The sequence below is a fragment of the Pristiophorus japonicus genome, chromosome 16 (assembly GCF_044704955.1).
Source record: "Pristiophorus japonicus isolate sPriJap1 chromosome 16, sPriJap1.hap1, whole genome shotgun sequence".
NCBI lineage: Eukaryota > Metazoa > Chordata > Chondrichthyes > Pristiophoridae > Pristiophorus > Pristiophorus japonicus.
In genome coordinates this window covers 22,837,490-22,854,482 of record NC_091992.1, presented here as the reverse complement: position 1 = coordinate 22,854,482, position 16,993 = coordinate 22,837,490, and the positions used below count along the sequence as shown (strand labels likewise).

The 16,993-nt window shown below is 47.2% G+C and overlaps 1 protein-coding gene across 16 annotated transcripts in view; it reads right to left on the bottom strand.

Moving 5' to 3' along the window:
* Nucleotides 1–5,680: 5,680 nt before the first annotated feature.
* myo18ab (myosin XVIIIA b) overlaps nt 5,681–16,993 on the bottom strand; it is a 299,468-nt gene continuing 288,155 nt past the window's right edge. For 15 of the 16 annotated variants that reach the window (XM_070857110.1, XM_070857108.1, XM_070857109.1 and 12 more), the window contains one exon: nt 7,571–7,662. Coding sequence is in view for 1 of the 16 variants with exons in the window: in XM_070857122.1 (XP_070713223.1) it covers nt 7,515–7,662 (148 nt within the window). In the remaining 15 variants the exon portion in view is untranslated. Of the gene's footprint in view, nt 7,663–16,993 lie in introns of all 16 variants that reach the window. The other variant, XM_070857122.1, reaches the window with a different exon arrangement.

The following is a 16,993-nucleotide window of genomic DNA, read 5'->3' as shown; positions in this document are numbered from 1 at the left end:
CTAGCTTGCAGCCGAGAACATAAGAACACAAGAAATAGGAGCAGGAATAGGCCATTTGGCCCCACTAGCCTGCTCCGCCATTCAATATGATCATAGCTGATCTGATCATGGACTCAGCTCCACTTCCCCACCCGCTCCATATAACCCTTTACTCCCTTATCGCTCAAAAATCTGTCTATCTCCGCCTTAAATATATTCAATGACCCAGTCGCCACAGCTCTCTGGGGCAGAGAATTCCATAGATTTAAAACCCTCAGAAGAAATTCCTCATCAGTTTTAAATGGGCGGCCCCTTATTCTGAGACTGTCCCCTAGTTTTAGTTTCCCCTATGAGTGGAAATATCCTCTCTGCATCCACCTTGTTGAGCCCCCTCATTATCTTAAGTTTCAATAAGATCACCTCCCATTCTTCTGAACTCCAATGAATATAGGCCCAATCTACTCAGCCTATCTTCATAAGTCAAACCCCTTATCTCCAGAATCAACCTAGTGAACCTTCTCTGAACAGCCTCCGATGCAAGTATATCCTTCCTTAAATACGGAGACCAAAACTGTACGCAGTACTCAAGGTGTGGCCTTACCAATACTCTGTACAGTTATAGCAGGACTTCTCGGCTTTTATACTCCTTGCAATAAAGGCCAACATTCCATTTGCCTTCCTGATTACTTACTGTACCTGTATACTAACTTTTTGTGTTTCAAGCAATGACCCCCAGGTCCCTCTATACTGAAGCACTTTGCAATTTTTCTCCATTTAAATTATAATTTGCTTTTCTATTTTTTCTGCCTAAGTGGATAACCTCATTTCCCCACATTATACTCCATCTGCCAAATTTTTCGCCCTCTTAATTTTTTTAGTCGTTCTTTGCTGGCTTTTAAAAGTTTCCCAATCCGCTGGCCTCCCGGTAGTCTTGGCCACATTGTATGGCCTTGTTTTCAATTTAATACTATCCCTTATTTCCTTAGTTAGCCACAGATGGATTTCCATTCACTTAGTCTTTCCTTCTCATTGGGATATATTTATGTTGCGAGTTATGAAATATCTCCTTAAATGTCTGCCACTGCTCCTCAACCGTTCCATACTTTAGTCTATTTTCCCAGTCCACTTTAGCCAACTCTGCCCTCATACCTTTGTAGTCTCCTTTATTTAAGCTCAGGACCCTAGTTTGAGAACCAACTTTCTCAAGCTCCAACTGAATCTGAAATTCATTATGGTCACTCATTTCTAGTGGATCCTTTACTACGAGATCATTTATTAATCTTGTCTCATTACACAGTTTTAATCTAAGATAGCCTGCTCTCTGGTTGGTTCCGCAACGTACTGTTCAAGGAAACTATCCCGGATACACTATGAATCCTTCCTCAAGGCTACCTTGGCCAATTTGCTTTGTCCAATCAATATGAAGGTTAAAATCGCCCATGATTATTGCCGTTTCTTGATGACAAGCCTCCATTATTTCTTGATTTATACTCTGTCCAACAGTGTAGCTACTGTTATGGGGCCTATAAACTATGCCCACCAGCGACTTTTTCCCCTTATTATTCCTTATCTCCTCCCAAACTGATTCAACATCTTGATCCTCTGAGCCAATATCGTTTCTCACTAACGCACTGATCTCATCCTTGATTAACAGTGCTACCCCACCTACTTTTCCTTTTTGTCTGTCCTTCTGAGTTGTCAAGTACCCCTGAATATTTAATTCCCAGTCCTGGTCACCTTGCAACCACGTCTCTGTAATGGGTATCAGATCATAACCATTTGTATCTAATTGTGCCACCAACTCATCTATTTCATTACAAATGCTATGGGCATTTAGATAAAAGAGCTCTTAAATTTGTTTGTTTTTTTAAAACCATTTTTTCCTGCTTTGACTCCACTTTCTGATTCACCTTTATGTTTATATATTCTGTCCCTTCCTAGCACGCTCTGGTTTTCATTTCCCCCAGTGCTACCCAGATCTATTACCTTCTCCTTGTTCTTTGACTTTTAAAATTTTCGCTCACCTGAATCCTCACCCCCACTAATTAGTTTAAAGCCCTCTCTACAGCCCTAGTTATTTAATTCGCCAGGACCCTGGTCCCAGCACGGCCAAACGGGACAGCTCCCTCTTATCCCAGTACTTCCCCCGGCCTCTTTGGCAGTAGCATGGGAATAGAAAATCTCTCCTTCCTCTCAGCCTTAGAGGTGCATAGTCAGAGAGAACAGAAGATAAAGGAGAGCATGCACTTCAAGATAAATTAACTACTAAAGTTAAAACCCTGGTAAAGTATATTTTTGTCTTTGTAACTGACTATTGTGGCAACAATTTCAAACTCAATTAAAGCTGGTTAAATACATATTAGTAGATATTTACAATGCAAAATACTGTCAGTGCTTGTTCATGTCTCCCTAAAATATGCATCAGTTTGTAACATTTCATACCTGATTTGGACTTAATCAGATTTACTGTAAAATATTTGGACTTATATTTAGTACGTTACATTTGTAATTGTTGCATCTTTAAAGAAATACTTCTTGGGTAAAAAATAATCTTAGATTTAAAAAAAAATGTAACAACAGCATCGTAATACGTAAGTAATCAAAGCAGGAAATGAGAATCACCACATTATTGTAATGAAACTTCCATCCTTTCATCCCCATTCATCACATCATTTTAATGTAACTGAATTTGGACACATGCAATAAAACTCATGAAAATTATTGACCTCTGCTTTTTTCTATGTAATCACATGCAATAAAACCCCACAATGATTTAGACTTTTTTCTACAAAAATCACATTTCCAACTGTTCAAAATAATCCATTCCAGCTAAGTCTAAATCTGCCTGTATTGCAGCAAGCAATAGTAATATACAGATATTTGGGGCTTTACACACTAATACAATATGACAGATGTAAATTATGCAATCACAAAAACGACAGTACAAAGAATCATTTTTGACAGGGTTGCTGCTGGAGCATTGAGATTCACCACAAGGGAAATTGGAGCTTGTGCTCATTTTAAGTTACAAACACACAAAATATAAATGCATTCTGACATGCAGATTAAGAAGGGCATCTCCATATATGATGGCACAGGGCAGATAGAAAAACTTGGGTACTTTAAACCAAGTGGTCATTTGCCCTTTGCTGTGCATAAATTGCCAACAATGAATTTATCCAGATGCCCCATTCATTGTTAGTAATGTGCTTTACCTTCATGGTTTACATTTTCAAATTGAAAGATCTGGCTGTTAAAATAGGGCCAAGCACTCGCATTCAACAATAATTATTTTAAGACTGTATATTTATATTCTTGTTGAGCCCTACTATGGAGACATATAACTTGTAAAACTATTTCTTCTCAAGCGTGATTACATTTTCTTGCTATTTATTCTAGGTCTTAGCACTATATTGTAGACCTATCCTCGGTACAGAGGCATTACCCAGAATAATAGTATCTTTGAACATCTTAACCTACAACCTTTGGATATTTACAGCTGTTCTAACTAAAAGGAACAAAAATGTAGTCATTGGATTAGATACCTCCCTACATTTGTTTAATCACTCGAATACAAAATAATGCACGACACCAAGATGTGTCCTTCATCTGTGCTTTATCACTTATCTGACAACATAACCATCTCTCAAAGTGTGAAATGTGGATAAGAATAACCGTCTCAGGATGGCTTGTGTGTATCAATTATAAGGTCCCACTGCTCCAGAAATAGAATCTGGTCACCACTGTTCAATATCAATTGAGAAACCACTATATAAAACTTTTCCTCCTATCCACCCTCTCTTACAATTCTCTTCTTGTCTAAAGTACACGAACCTTCGAAAATAGGAGGCTGCAGTTCAGAAAGAAACCTTGAATGGGCATGCCAGATGGACAGTTAGTCAATTTATGTGGAATGCATCTAACCAGTCTGCTATTGGTTTCTTTTTTATTGGCAAATCAAGGCGAAAGGCAAGGCCTATTGAGGAGGATATCACAAATGAGAAAAAAAAAAGTTTTTGCTGGTCAAAAAGGACATGAGAACATATTCTAGGCCAACACTCCAAGGCAGTGCCGAGGGAGTGCTGCATTGTTGTAGGTGCCATCGTTTAGATGAGATATTAAGTGAAGGCCCAGGCTGCCAATTCAGGCGGATACCAAAAGTCCCTTGGCAGATTTGTAAGCGCAGGGTGGTCTCCCAGTGTCTGGCCAACATGCCAATCTCATTTAAAAAAAACTGCTATTTCTGGGATGTTGCTGGGCACAAAATGGCTACCACATGGCTTATACAACAGTAGAGTCTGCACTTCAAAGCAATTCACATGAAATATTGGAATGTTTGAGAGATTCAATAAGGTGCTTATGAAGGCACATCATTCTTTTTCCAAATAATTTTCCTGAGTGGGAGCTGTAAAAGGGAAATCGTACTAGAAATCCATAAATCTCCAAGAAATCTGAGTCTACACAGCGGGGACTTGCATTTCAGACTGCAGTCTCATATTGAAAATAGCACTTCAAAGGCTCACAAAACTGTTTTGATCAACACCATTTGGCTGGTGGCAATCACAACTGATTAACTGATATTTTGATGAATGCTCCTTATTCCAATTTCATTACTATCCCTCACCACACCCTTCCTCATCTGAGAGGGCAGGCAAATAACCTGGTAATGGACTAATGCTACTCGAGCCAGTCACAAAGGCACCTGTTATTGAACTGTTTCTCAGTTTTACCTTTCGTTTGATGGGAAAATGTCAAACTTCTGCCCCAACTGTCCATAATTGTAGAAGGTTGACAAAATTTACAGAAACCTTATTGCACTGCATGAATGAAAACATGTAAAGAAATGGTTCATGTAGCTTAATGTTATTTTCACTTCTTTCATTTGCTTTTTATTGATGTATGTAGATCAAAATTATCTAGGAAAAGCTGATACAAATTCAATTATTCCTATTTCACAAAAAAGTCCTCTTCAGATTTCCAATGACAATGCTCAAATTTTCATCCTTTAAGTTCAGAGGACAACCCACTATTCCCAAGAATGTATCTTGTATTAAATAATAATTAATAGAAGTCACTGCACTGATAAGGAATGTCAATTATTTAACAGCCAAAATCTTGCAATATTAAAAAAAAATAATCAGCTTAATCAACACAACTTCTAACCCTATCAAGCTAATTATTTTGTTTGGAGATACAGGTAAGCTTTTAATGTAAATTCTACTACTTATACATTTTTTTTGTACAATTATTAAAATAAGCCAGGGAATTCATAAATCTGGAATTCTGTGCCCCATCTAAAACAATTTTATATATTTAATAAAAAAAACATTTTCAACAAAGTGATTTTGTTTGTGGTTTCTTGAAAATTCATTATGCAAGTTGTTCAATCTTACATGCTGAAAAGTAGGTTTGAGCTTCATATATTTGATTAGTAGCTCTTTCACACTGTAAATCAATTGGGCTTCAACAAATTCAGTTCAAGGTCACACTTACAACACAATTCATGACAAATATAAGCTGTATTTAGCAAGTAACAAATGAGGAGTCACTGCTTCTAGTAGCAAGTTCCATAAATTGAGCAAACATAAAGTCAACATGAAAAGAACAATGTAAATGAGGAAAATAAATCTATGCAATAAACACAACTGATTGAAATTATTTCATTAAATATGAAAATTGTAGGACAGAATAAAGAAGAAAATAGTTTTGGAACTTCTAAGACAACCAAAAAGTTTATTTTGTCACATAAATAGTCACCAAAAAAATACACATAATAGAGGACAATATGGTTTTCCCAAGTTTGCTATCTTCCAAAGCAATTTAAATCCATCCTCATCTTACACATTTGCTCATCTGGTAAATCTGTTTTGTTTAAACTAGAAGATAAATCTTTGAAGCTAGAGCTACAGAACTCTTGATATCACAATAATCCAATTTGCAAATTAACTGTAGAACAGGACTTTATACATCAGTGCTACATTATGACTAAATGAATAAAACAGTACCATTTTAATAACATTACAGTACAAATATTAATAAACCTTGCAGCACTGCAATCTGTTTGTTATTATCTGTACTGACTAAAGACATACAGTCTGCATTCTGGAAAAGTGCACAGTTATATACTGAAGAATAGGTCTTCATACAAACTTCATATCCAACAATTATGGCATAATGAGTCACTGAGCATTCAACGAAAACTATCAGAACAGTATTTGCAGTTGGCTTTATATAGAAATGTCTTAATATTCCAGATAGTCGTTTAAACAATCCATGCAACTTTATAAAAAGTGAGGCTGTCTATAGTATGTAAAGATGGTGGTTGTTTTATAGAATTAATTCAATCTCCAGCCTTGATTTCAATGGTCACTAAATTGGATTGATAAACAATAATACTACAAGGATTGATTTTATATACAACATACCCAAAATCTAAGATAACAACTGTGAAGGAGTGATCTGCCAGACAGAAAATTTGTTTAGGTATTTAAGAACCACAGCCATGAGTTTATTGCATCTGCTTCTTCCCAAGCCATCGTCATTTGCAGACATAATAATTCATGGTATTTGTTCTGATTTACACTATGATTTAATCGCAATTAAAAGAGCGCCAAGTTCTTTGTTATTTATGACATTGTGCATCACTTTTCCTGGTGTATAAACAAACCAAAAAGTGAAGAAAACCAAAACATAAATAGAGAGTCTATACATTAATGGAACTCAACAATAACGTTCAAAATAACTTTTCCCAATACCTTCCCTTCCCAATTACCTTCTGTCCAATTAGGAATATAAATCTTGATTACTGAAGATTAAATATACAATTGGTTATTAACTATTTGTTTCAGTGTGTGTTGTAAGAGGTATGTTATTAACTGTATCTTACTGTTTTGAGCTTCAAAATACAAGATAAACAGAATGTGTAAGAGCATAGGTATCAGCAAACTACCAACACCAAATTCAATTCTTTTCAAAAAGTATTAACATATGCACACACACCTCATAGGAGAAAAAAAAGTTTGAAGCCAAAGAGTTCTGATATTTTGCTATTATTTTAGTTCATGTTTCCAGTCCACAACAGCTAAATAAAAAAACAAATCTTTGGATCAGGTAAAAATAATTACATGAAAAGCTCAGTGGCGCCCTAGACCCCAACCAGAGATGACAAGTTTAAATTCGAATTTGAAAGCAGGCACTGGTAAGAAAATTCAGCCATAGCAATAGAAAAACAAAAACAAACCCTTATATTTCAGGGTTTCAAATTATTCATTTGAGAGCAGCAGCAGCCATACTTGTAAGAAATACTAATCAAAGTACGCTTAGAAGTTAATTTAAATTTCAAGTAAATGCAGTCTATCAATATCATGCAAACCTATTAAGATGATAAAGCATCAAGAACTTCTCGTATTTCATTCATCCCGTTTCCATTTTTATTATTGTGGCCTAACACTGCAGTAATATCCCAAGAAATTCAAATCTCACTTGCTGAGCTTTTTCAGTTAGTATGAACCTGTCTATAAAAGCCACAATTGCCGCTATGCATTTGATTCCACAATTTTGGTATCACTGTCACTGTTGCTAAGTGGTCGTCTAGTTGATAACCTGGACTTGAGGGTGTCTTCCATACTGTCCATCTCATCGTCAGAGTTCATACTAGGGATGTGCCGACGATATAAAGGAGGGCTGTGAAACGAATAGGAGAAAAAAGTTATTTTATAAACCCGTTCATACATTGGGAATTATAATTTTCTATGCTGCATTTATAACTGTAGCATTGATGCAAAATGGTATTAGAAATATAAAAAATAGTTGCAAGAGTAGGCCATTCGGCCCTTCGAGCCTGCACTAGCATTCAATAAGATCATGGCTGATCATTCCCTCAGTACCCATTTCCTGCTTTCTCTCCATACCCCTTGATCCCCTTAGCTGTAAGGGCCATATCTAACTCCCTCTTGAATATATCCAATGAACTGGCATCAACAACTCTCTGCGGCAGGGAATTCCACAGGTTAACAACTCTCTGAGTGAAGAAGTTTCTCCTCATCTCAGTCCTAAATGGCCTGCCCCTTATCCTAAGACTATGTCCCCTGGTTCTGGACTTCCCCAACATCGGGAACATTCTTCCCACATCTAACCTGTCCAGTCCCATCAGAATCTTATACGTTTCTATGAGATCCCCTCTCATCCTTCTAAACTCCAGTGAATAAAGGCCCAGTTGATCCAGTCTCTCCTCATATGACAGTCCAGCCATCCCTGGAATTAGTCTGGTGAAGCTTCGCTGCACTCCCTCAATAGCAAGAACGTCCTTCCTCAGATTAGGAGACCAAAACTGAACACAATATTCCAGGTGAGGCCTCACTAAAGCTCTGTGGGCTTTAGTTTTTGGAGCAACTGGTTTAGAATGGAGTATCTTAGAAATTTGAATTCTCGTCATTTAGTTTGCTCCAGTTCTAGTCAGTTAGAACAGTTTCACTTTGGAACAGAAATTTTTTTCAAAAGGGGGCGTGTCCGGCCACTTACACCTGTTTTCAAAGTTTAGGCAGTGAAAACTTACTCCAAACTAACTTAGAATGGAGTAAGTGAAGATTTTTGTACGTTCGAAAAAAACCTTGTCTACACTTTAGAAAATCAGGCGTAGGGAATGGGGGGGGGGGTTTAAAGGGAAGTTTACAAACATTAAATACCTCAGTTTTACAAATAAAGAGCCATCATCAATAATAAATGATAAATACATCAATAAATCAAAAAAAATGAATAAAAAATAATTTAAAAAAAATCAATAAATAAAACATTTTCTATTTACCGACTGCAGCACCGGGAGTCCTCCAACAGCGTGCTGGGACGGTCCCCCCAGTGTGTTTGTCTCACTCTCTGCCTGTGTGTGTCTGTGTTTCTGACAGCGAGGGGAGGGGGAGAAGGGGGAGGAGGAGGAGGAGGAGGAGGAGGAGGAGGAGGAGGAGGAGGAGGAGGAGGAGGAGGAGGAGGAGGAGGAGGGAAGGAGAGAGGAGGAGGGAAGGAGAGAGGAGGAGGGAAGGAGAGAGGAGGGAGGGAAGGAGAGAGGAGGGAGGGAAGGAAGGAGAAAAGGAGGGAGGGAAGGAAGGAGAAAGGGAACGAAGGAGAAAGGGAGGGAGAAAAGGAGAGAGGAGGGAGGGAAGGAGAGCGGAGGGAGGGAGGGAGGGAAGGAGAGAGGAGGGAGGGAGGGAAGGAGAGAGGAGAGAGGGAGGGAAGGAGAGAGGAGAGAGGGAGGGAAGGAGAGAGGAGGGAGGGAGAGAGGGAAGGAAGGAGAGAGGAGGGAGGGAGGGAAGGAGAGAGGAGGGAGGGAGGGAAGGAGAGAGGGAGGGAAGGAGAGAGGGAGGGAAGGAGGGAAGGAGAGAGGAGGGAGGGAGGGAAGGAGAGAGAAGGGAGGGAGGGAGGGAGGGAGGGAGGGAAGAGAGGAGGGAGGGAGAAAAGGGGAGAAGAGAAAGGGGGGGGGAAGGAGAAAGGGGGGGGAAGGAGAAAGCGGGGGGAAGGAGAAAGCGGGGGGAAGGAGAAAGCGGGGGGGGGGGAAGGAGAAAGCGGGGGGGGGGGAAGGAGAAAGCGGGGGGGGGGAAGGAGAAAGCGGGGGGGGGGAAGGAGAAAGCGGGGGGGGGGGAAGGAGAAAGCGGGGGGGGGGAAGGAGAAAGCGGGGGGGGGGAAGGAGAAAGCGGGGGGGGAAGGAGAAAGCGGGGGGGGAAGGAGAAAGCGGGGGGGGAAGGAGAAAGCGGGGGGGGGAAGGAGAAAGCGGGGGGGGGAAGGAGAAAGCGGGGGGGGGAAGGAGAAAGCGGGGGGGGAAGGAGAAAGCGGGGGGGGGGGAAGGAGAAAGCGGGGGGGGAAGGAGAAAGCGGGGGCGGAGGAGAAAGCGGGGGCGGAGGAGAAAGCGGGGGCGGAGGAGAAAGGGGGGGGAAGGAGAAAGGGGGGGAAGAGAAAGGGGGGGAAGAGAAAGGGGGGGAAGAGAAAGGGGGGGAAGAGAAAGGGGGGGAAGAGAAAGGGGGGGGAAGAGAAAGGGGGGGGGAAGAGAAAGGGGGGGGGAAGAGAAAGGGGGGGGAGAAGAAAGGGGAGAGGGGAGGAGAAGAAAGGGGAGAGGGGAGGAGAAGAAAGGGGAGAGGGGAGGAGAGAGGGGGGGGAAGGAGAGAGGGGGGGAGAGAGAGAGGGGGGGGGGAGAGAGAGAGGGGGGAGAGAGAGAGGAGGAGGAGGAGGAGGAGGAGGAGGAGGAGGAGGAGGAGGAGGAGGAGGAGGAGGAGGAGGAGAGAGAGAGAGGGAGGGGGGAAGGAGAGAGAGAGAAGGAGGCTGAACGGCCGGGCCCAAGACTTCGGGCTGGATTTACAGGTAGGTGGCGTCGGGTCTCTGGGGGTGTCGCGGAGGTCCGGGGGGGGGGGGGGGGGGGGGGAAGAAGAGTCGCAGAGGTCCGGGGAGGGGTGACAGCGGAGGACGGGTCGCCAGGGGTCGGGTCACCGGGGGGAGCAGAGGTCGAGTCGCGGAGATCGGGGGGGGGGGGGGGGTGGGAGAGCAGGGGTCTGGTCGGGTGGGAGGAGCCTTATCCACGCAGCCCCAGTGAGGCTATTCGGCCAGGGCTAGGGGGCTGCGTCCTTTGGGCCCCTCGAGCTACTGCACATGCGCGCCCACTGTAGCGCGCATGTGCAGAGGTCCCGGCACTGGTTACAGCGCAGGGACCTGGCTCCGCCCCCTACAGCTCGTGCTGCGCCGCGCCCAGCTCCAGAGGGCCTGCAGGGAGCCGGAGAATAGGTAAGTTTTTTTTAGGCGCACTTTCTGGCGTGAAAAACGGGCGTCCAGGTAAACGGCGCAGCCCGAAACTTGGGCCCTGTACAACTGCAGTAAGACCTCCCTGCTCCTGTACTCAAATCCCCTAGCTATGAAGGCCAACATACCATTTGCCTTCTTCACCGCCTGCTGTATCTGCATGCCAACCTTCAATGACTGATGAACCATGACACCCAGGTCTCGTTGCACCTCCCCGTTTCCTAATCTACCGCCATTCAGATAATATTCTGCCTTCGTGTTTTTGCCCCCAAAATGGTTAACCTTACATTTATCCACATTATACTGCATCTGCCATGCATTTGCCCACTCACCTAACCTGTCCAAGTCACCCTGCAGCCTCTTAGCATTCTCCTCACAGCTCACACTGCCACCCAGTTTAGTGTCATCTGCAAACTTGGAGATATTACACTCAATTCCTTCATCTAAATCGTTAATGTATATTGTAAAGAGCAGGGGTCCCAGCACTGAGCCCTGCGGCACTCCATTAGTCACTGCCTGCCATTCTGAAAAGGACATTGCTTTGAAGATCAAAATGTTCTAGTATATAAACTGGAGCTGGGATTTGACTCGACTCCAGAGCAAATCGGAGTTCGACTTTCTTCTCCGGATTCATTTTGCACTGACGTTACAACTGTAGTTTTTTTCAGGAGTGATATTATGACAAAGTATAAGTAATTTTGTGTTTGAGTAACAATTCACAGAAGGCATGTCAGTTGCAGTTGTTAGGTTAGTTTCCATTAGATCCTCCAACAAAATCCTGAGTGCAGTGAACATAATGTTAGACTAGAGATTATCAACTGAGGGTTAGCTGTGATCAAGATGCTTCAAATATGCAGATAGTTGAATTCATTTTTTTTCTCTTCTCCAAAGTGGAACATATTGGCCATGCAGTGAACTCCATCCAGTATCATGCTAAAGAACTGACAAACTTTACTTACCAAAGGCAAGGCAGCTAGGTGACAGACAACTACAAGACATTTTGTAGTACATGTACCAGTCATCAGTAATTTTGTTTTCATGAATTATGCAAAGTTATTATATATTGTTTTAAATAAAAACTGTTAATCAGTGTTTACCAGATGGTATTAAGATAATGCATGTTATATTATGGAATAAAGGTTTAGTGCTGGTTGAAAGAAATTATTTTTTTGTTATTTGTTCATGGGATATGGGCATCGCTGGCAAGGCCAGAATTTATTGGCCGTCCCTAATTTCCCTCAAGATGGTGCTGAGTTGCCGCCTTCAACCGCTGCAGTCCTTGTAGTGAAGGTACTCCCACAATGCTGTTAAGGAGAGATTTCCAGGATTTTGACCCAGCGACAATGAAGGAACGGCGATATACTTCCAAGTCAGGGTGGTGTGAGACTTTGAGGGGAACATGGATGTGGTGGTGTTCCCATGCGCCTGCTGCCCATGTCCTTCTAGGTGGTAAAGGTCACGGGTTTTGGAGGGGCTGCCGAAGAAGCCTTGGCGAGTTGCTGCAGTGCACTGCAGCCATGGTACGCCGGTGGTGGAGGGAGTGAATGTTGAAGGTGATGGATGGGGTGCCAATCAAGTGGGCTGCTTTGTCCTGGATAGTGTCAAGCTTCTTGAGTGTTGTTGGTACTGCACTCATCCAGGCAAGTGGAGAGTATTCCATCACACTCCTTACTTGTGCTTTGTAGATGGTGGAAAGGCTTTGGGGAGTCAGGAGGTGAGACACTCACTGCAGAATACCCGGCCCCTGACCTGCTCTTGCAACCACAGTATCTATGTGGCTGGTCCAGTTAAGTTTCTGGTCAATGGTGTCCCCTAGGATGTTGATGTTGGGGGATTCGGCGATGGTAATATCAAGGGGAGGTGATTAGATTCACGCTTGTTGGAGACTGTCATTGCCTAGCACTTGTGTGGCGCGAATGTTACTTGCCACTTATCAGCCCAAGCCTGAACGTCGTCCAGGTCTTGCTGCTTGTGGGCATGGACTGTTTCATTGGGCTCAAGTTTCGGCCTGAGTTGCTCCTTTTTTTTGGAGCAACTAGTTTAGAATGGAGTATCTTACAAATTGCAATTCTCGACATTTAGTTTTCTCCAGTTCTAGTGAGTTAGAATAGTTTCATTTTAGAACAGATTTTTTTTTTTTACAAAAGGGGGCGTGTCCGGCCACTTACGCCTGTTTTGCAAGTTTAGGCAGCTAAAACTTACTCCAAACTAACTTAAAATGGAGTAAGTGTAGATTTTTGTACGCTCAGAAAAACCTTGCCTACACTTAGAAATCAGGCGTAAGGTACGAGAGATAGGGGGAGGAGGGGGAAGGGAAGTTTACAAACATGAAACACAACACTTTTACAAATAAAGAGCCATAATCAATAATAAATGCTAAATAAATCAATAAATCCAAAAAATGTTTAAAAAATTAAAAAATAAAGAAAAATCAATAAATAAAAAATTAAGTTTCTATTCACCGACTGCAGCACCGGGAGCCCTCCAACAGCATGCTGGGACGGGCACCCCCCAGTGTGTCTCTCTCTCTCGGTCAGTGTCTCTCTCTGTTTCTGACAGCGATGGGTGGGGGGAGGAAGTGGGGAGGGAGAGGAGAGGAGGGGGGTGGGGGGGGGAGGGGGGGGAAGAGGAGAGGGAGGGAGGGGAGGAAAGGAGAGGGGAGGGGGAAAGGAGAGGAGAGGAGAGGGAGGGGGGAAGTGGAGAATGAGGGAGGGAGGGGGAGAGGAGAGGAGAGGGGGGAGAGGAGAGGAGAGGGAGGGAGAGAGGAGAGGGGAGGGAGGGAGAGAGGAGAGGAGAGGAGAGGGGGAGAGGAGAGGAGAGGGAGGGGGAGGGGAGAGGAGAGGAGAGGGAGGGGGAGAGGAGAGGAGAGGGAGGGGGAGAGGAGAGGAGAGGGTGGGGGAGAGGAGAGGAGAGGGAGGGGGAGAGGAGAGGAGAGGGATGGGGAGAGGAGAGGAGAGGGATGGGGAGAGGAGAGGGAGGGAGGAGTAAAGAGCGGAGGGAGGGAGGTGGGGGGGCGGAGAGGGAGGGAGGGGGCGGAGAGGGAGGGAGGGAGCGGAGAGGGAGGGAGGGAGGGAGGGGTCGGGGAAGGGTCTGAGAGGGAGGTCGGAGAGGGAGGGAGGGAAGGGTCGGAGAGGGAGGGAGGGAAGGGTCGGAGAGGGAGGGAGGGGTCGGAGAGGGAGGGAAGGGTCGGAGAGGGAGGGAAGGGTCGGAGAGGGAGGGAGGGAAGGGTCGGAGAGGGAGGGAGGGAAGGGTCGGAGAGGGAGGGAAGGAAGGGTCGGAGAGGGAGGGAGGGAAGGGTCGGAGAGGGAGGGAGGGAAGGGTCGGAGAGGGAGGGAAGGAAGGGTCGGAGAGGGAGGGAGGGAAGGGTCGGAGAGGGAGGGAAGGAAGGGTCGGAGAGGGAGGGAGGGAAGGGTCGGAGAGGGAGGGAGGGAGGGAAGGGTCGGAGAGGGAGGGAAGGGTCGGAGAGGGAGGGAAGGGTCGGAGAGGGAGGGAAGGGTCGGAGAGGGAGGGAAGGGTCGGAGAGGGAGGGAAGGGTCGGAGAGGGAGGGAAGGGTCGGAGAGGGAGGGAAGGGTCGGAGAGGGAGGGAAGGGTCGGAGAGGGAGGGAAGGGTCGGAGAGGGAGGGAAGGGTCGGAGAGGGAGGGAAGGGTCGGAGAGGGAGGGAAGGGTCGGAGAGGGAGGGAAGGGTCGGAGAGGGAGAGAAGGGTCGGAGAGGGAGGGAAGGGTCGGAGAGGGAGGGAAGGGTCGGAGAGGGAGGGAAGGGTCGGAGAGGGAGGGAAGGGTCGGAGAGGGAGGGAAGGGTCGGAGAGGGAGGGAAGGGTCGGAGAGGGAGGGAAGGGTCGGAGAGGGAGGGAAGGGTCGGAGAGGGAGGGAAGGGTCGGAGAGGGAGGGGAGGGAAGGGAAGGGTCGGAGAGGGAGGGGAGGGAAGGGAAGGGTCGGAGAGGGAGGGGAGGGAAGGGAAGGGTCGGAGAGGGAGGGGAGGGAAGGGTCGGAGAGGGAAGGGTCGGAGAGGGAGGGGAGGGAAGGGTCGGAGAGGGAGGGAAGGGTCGGAGAGGGAGGGAGGGGTCGGAGAGGGAGGGAGGGGTCGGAGAGGGAGGGAGGGGTCGGAGAGGGAGGGAGGGGTCGGAGAGGGAGGGAGGGGTCGGAGAGGGAGGGAGGGGTCGGAGAGGGAGGGAGGGGTCGGAGAGGGAGGGAGGGGTCGGAGAGGGAGGGAGGGGTCGGAGAGGGAGGGAGGGGTCGGAGAGGGAGGGAGGGGTCGGAGAGGGAGGGAGGGGTCGGAGAGGGAGGGAGGGGTCGGAGAGGGAGGGAGGGGTCGGAGAGGGAGGGAGGGGTCGGAGAGGGAGGGAGGGGTCGGAGAGGGAGGGAGGGGTCGGAGAGGGAGGGAGGGGTCGGAGAGGGAGGGAGGGGTCGGAGAGGGAGGGAGGGGTCGGAGAGGGAGGGAGGGGTCGGAGAGGGAGGGAAGGGTCGGAGAGAGAGGGAAGGGTCGGAGAGAGAGGGAAGGGTCGGAGAGAGAGGGAAGGGTCGGAGAGAGAGGGAAGGGTCGGAGAGAGAGGGAAGGGTCGGAGAGAGAGGGAAGGGTCGGAGAGAGAGGGAAGGGTCGGAGAGAGAGGGAAGGGTCGGAGAGAGAGGAGCGGGAGGGAGGGGGAGGAGCGGGAGGGAGGGGGAGGAGAGAGTGGGGGGTGGGGGGGGAAGAAGAGAGGAGGGACGGGAGAAGAGAGAAGGGACGGGGGGGACGAGGGGTGGAGAAGGGAGAAGGGGTGGGGGAGGAGAGAGGGAGGAGTGAGTGAGGGAGTCGGAGGGGGGGAGGAGAGTGAGGGAGGGAGTCGGAGGGGGAGGAGAGTGAGGGGAGAGGGAGGGTGAAGAAGAGGGGAGAAGGAGAAAGGGGGGCAGGGAGAAACGAGGAGGGGGGGAGGGGGAGAAGAGGAGGGGACGGGAGAGTGGCTAAACAGGCTCGGCCGACGAGGTTAGAGGAAGGGGGGAGAAGGAGAAAGGGGGCGGGGAGAAAAGAGACGGGGGGGAGGGGAGCTGAACCGGTGGTGGGGGGCCGGGAGAGCGGCAGGGCAGGCAGCGGACCTGAACTGGGAGGGAGGTGGGTGGAGGGAGCCGGAGCAGGAGCTGAAGAGGGGGGAGGCCAGAGTCCAATCCGCCACCCCAGTGAGCCCATTCGGCCAGGACTAGGGGCGGTGTGCTTCGGGCCCCTCCCACATAGCTTCGGCGGTCTGGAGCTACTGCACATGCATGCACACTCTAGCGCGCATGTGCAGAGATCCTGGCACTGTTTTCAGCGCCGGGACCTGGCTCCGCCCCCCACAGCTTGTGCTGCGCTGCACCAAGGGCCTGGAACATTCCAGCAGCGGGGAAAATACCGAGGTAAGTTTTAGGCGCGGTTTTGAGTGCGGATATCAGGCGTGGCTCGCGGGGCTGCACTGTTCTAGGCGCGGCCCGAAACTTGACTCCATTATCTGGTGGAACTGAATACTGTGCCGTCATCAGCAAACATCCCCACTTCTGACCTTATGATGGAGGGAACGTCATTGATGAAGCAGCTGAAGATGGTTGGGCCTAGGCTACTGCTCTGAGGAACTCCTGCGGCGATGTCCTGGGGCTGGGATGAGTGACCTCAAAACCACCACAACCAGCTTCCTTTGTATTAGCTATGACTCCAGCCTGTGGAGAGATTTCCTCCCCAATTCCCATTGACTTCAGGTTTCCTCGGGTTTCACGATGCCACATTCGGTCAAGTGCTGCCTTGATATCAAGGGCAGTCACTCACACTTCACTTCTGGAATTCAGCTCTTTTGTCCATGTTTGGACCAAGGCCGTAATGAGGTCTGGAGCCGAGTGGTCCTGGCGGAATCCAAACTGGGCATCAGTGAGCAGGTTATGTGTGAGTAAGTGCCGCTTGATAGCACTGTCAGTGATTCCTTCCATCACTATGCTGACGATTGAGTGTAGACTGATGGGGCAGTAATTGGCTGGATTGGATTTGTCCTGTTTTTTGTGGACAGCACATACCTGGGCAGTTTTCCACATTGTCAGGTAGATGCCAGTGTTGGAGCTGTACTGGAACAGCTTGGCTGGAGGCGTGGCTAGTCCTGGAGCACGTCTTCAGCATGACAGCCGGGATGTTGTCGGGGCCTAGAGCCTTTGCTGTATCCAGTGCGCTCAGCCGATTCTTGATATCACGTGAATTGAATTGGCTGAAGACTGGCTTCTGTGATGGTGGGGACTTCAGGAGG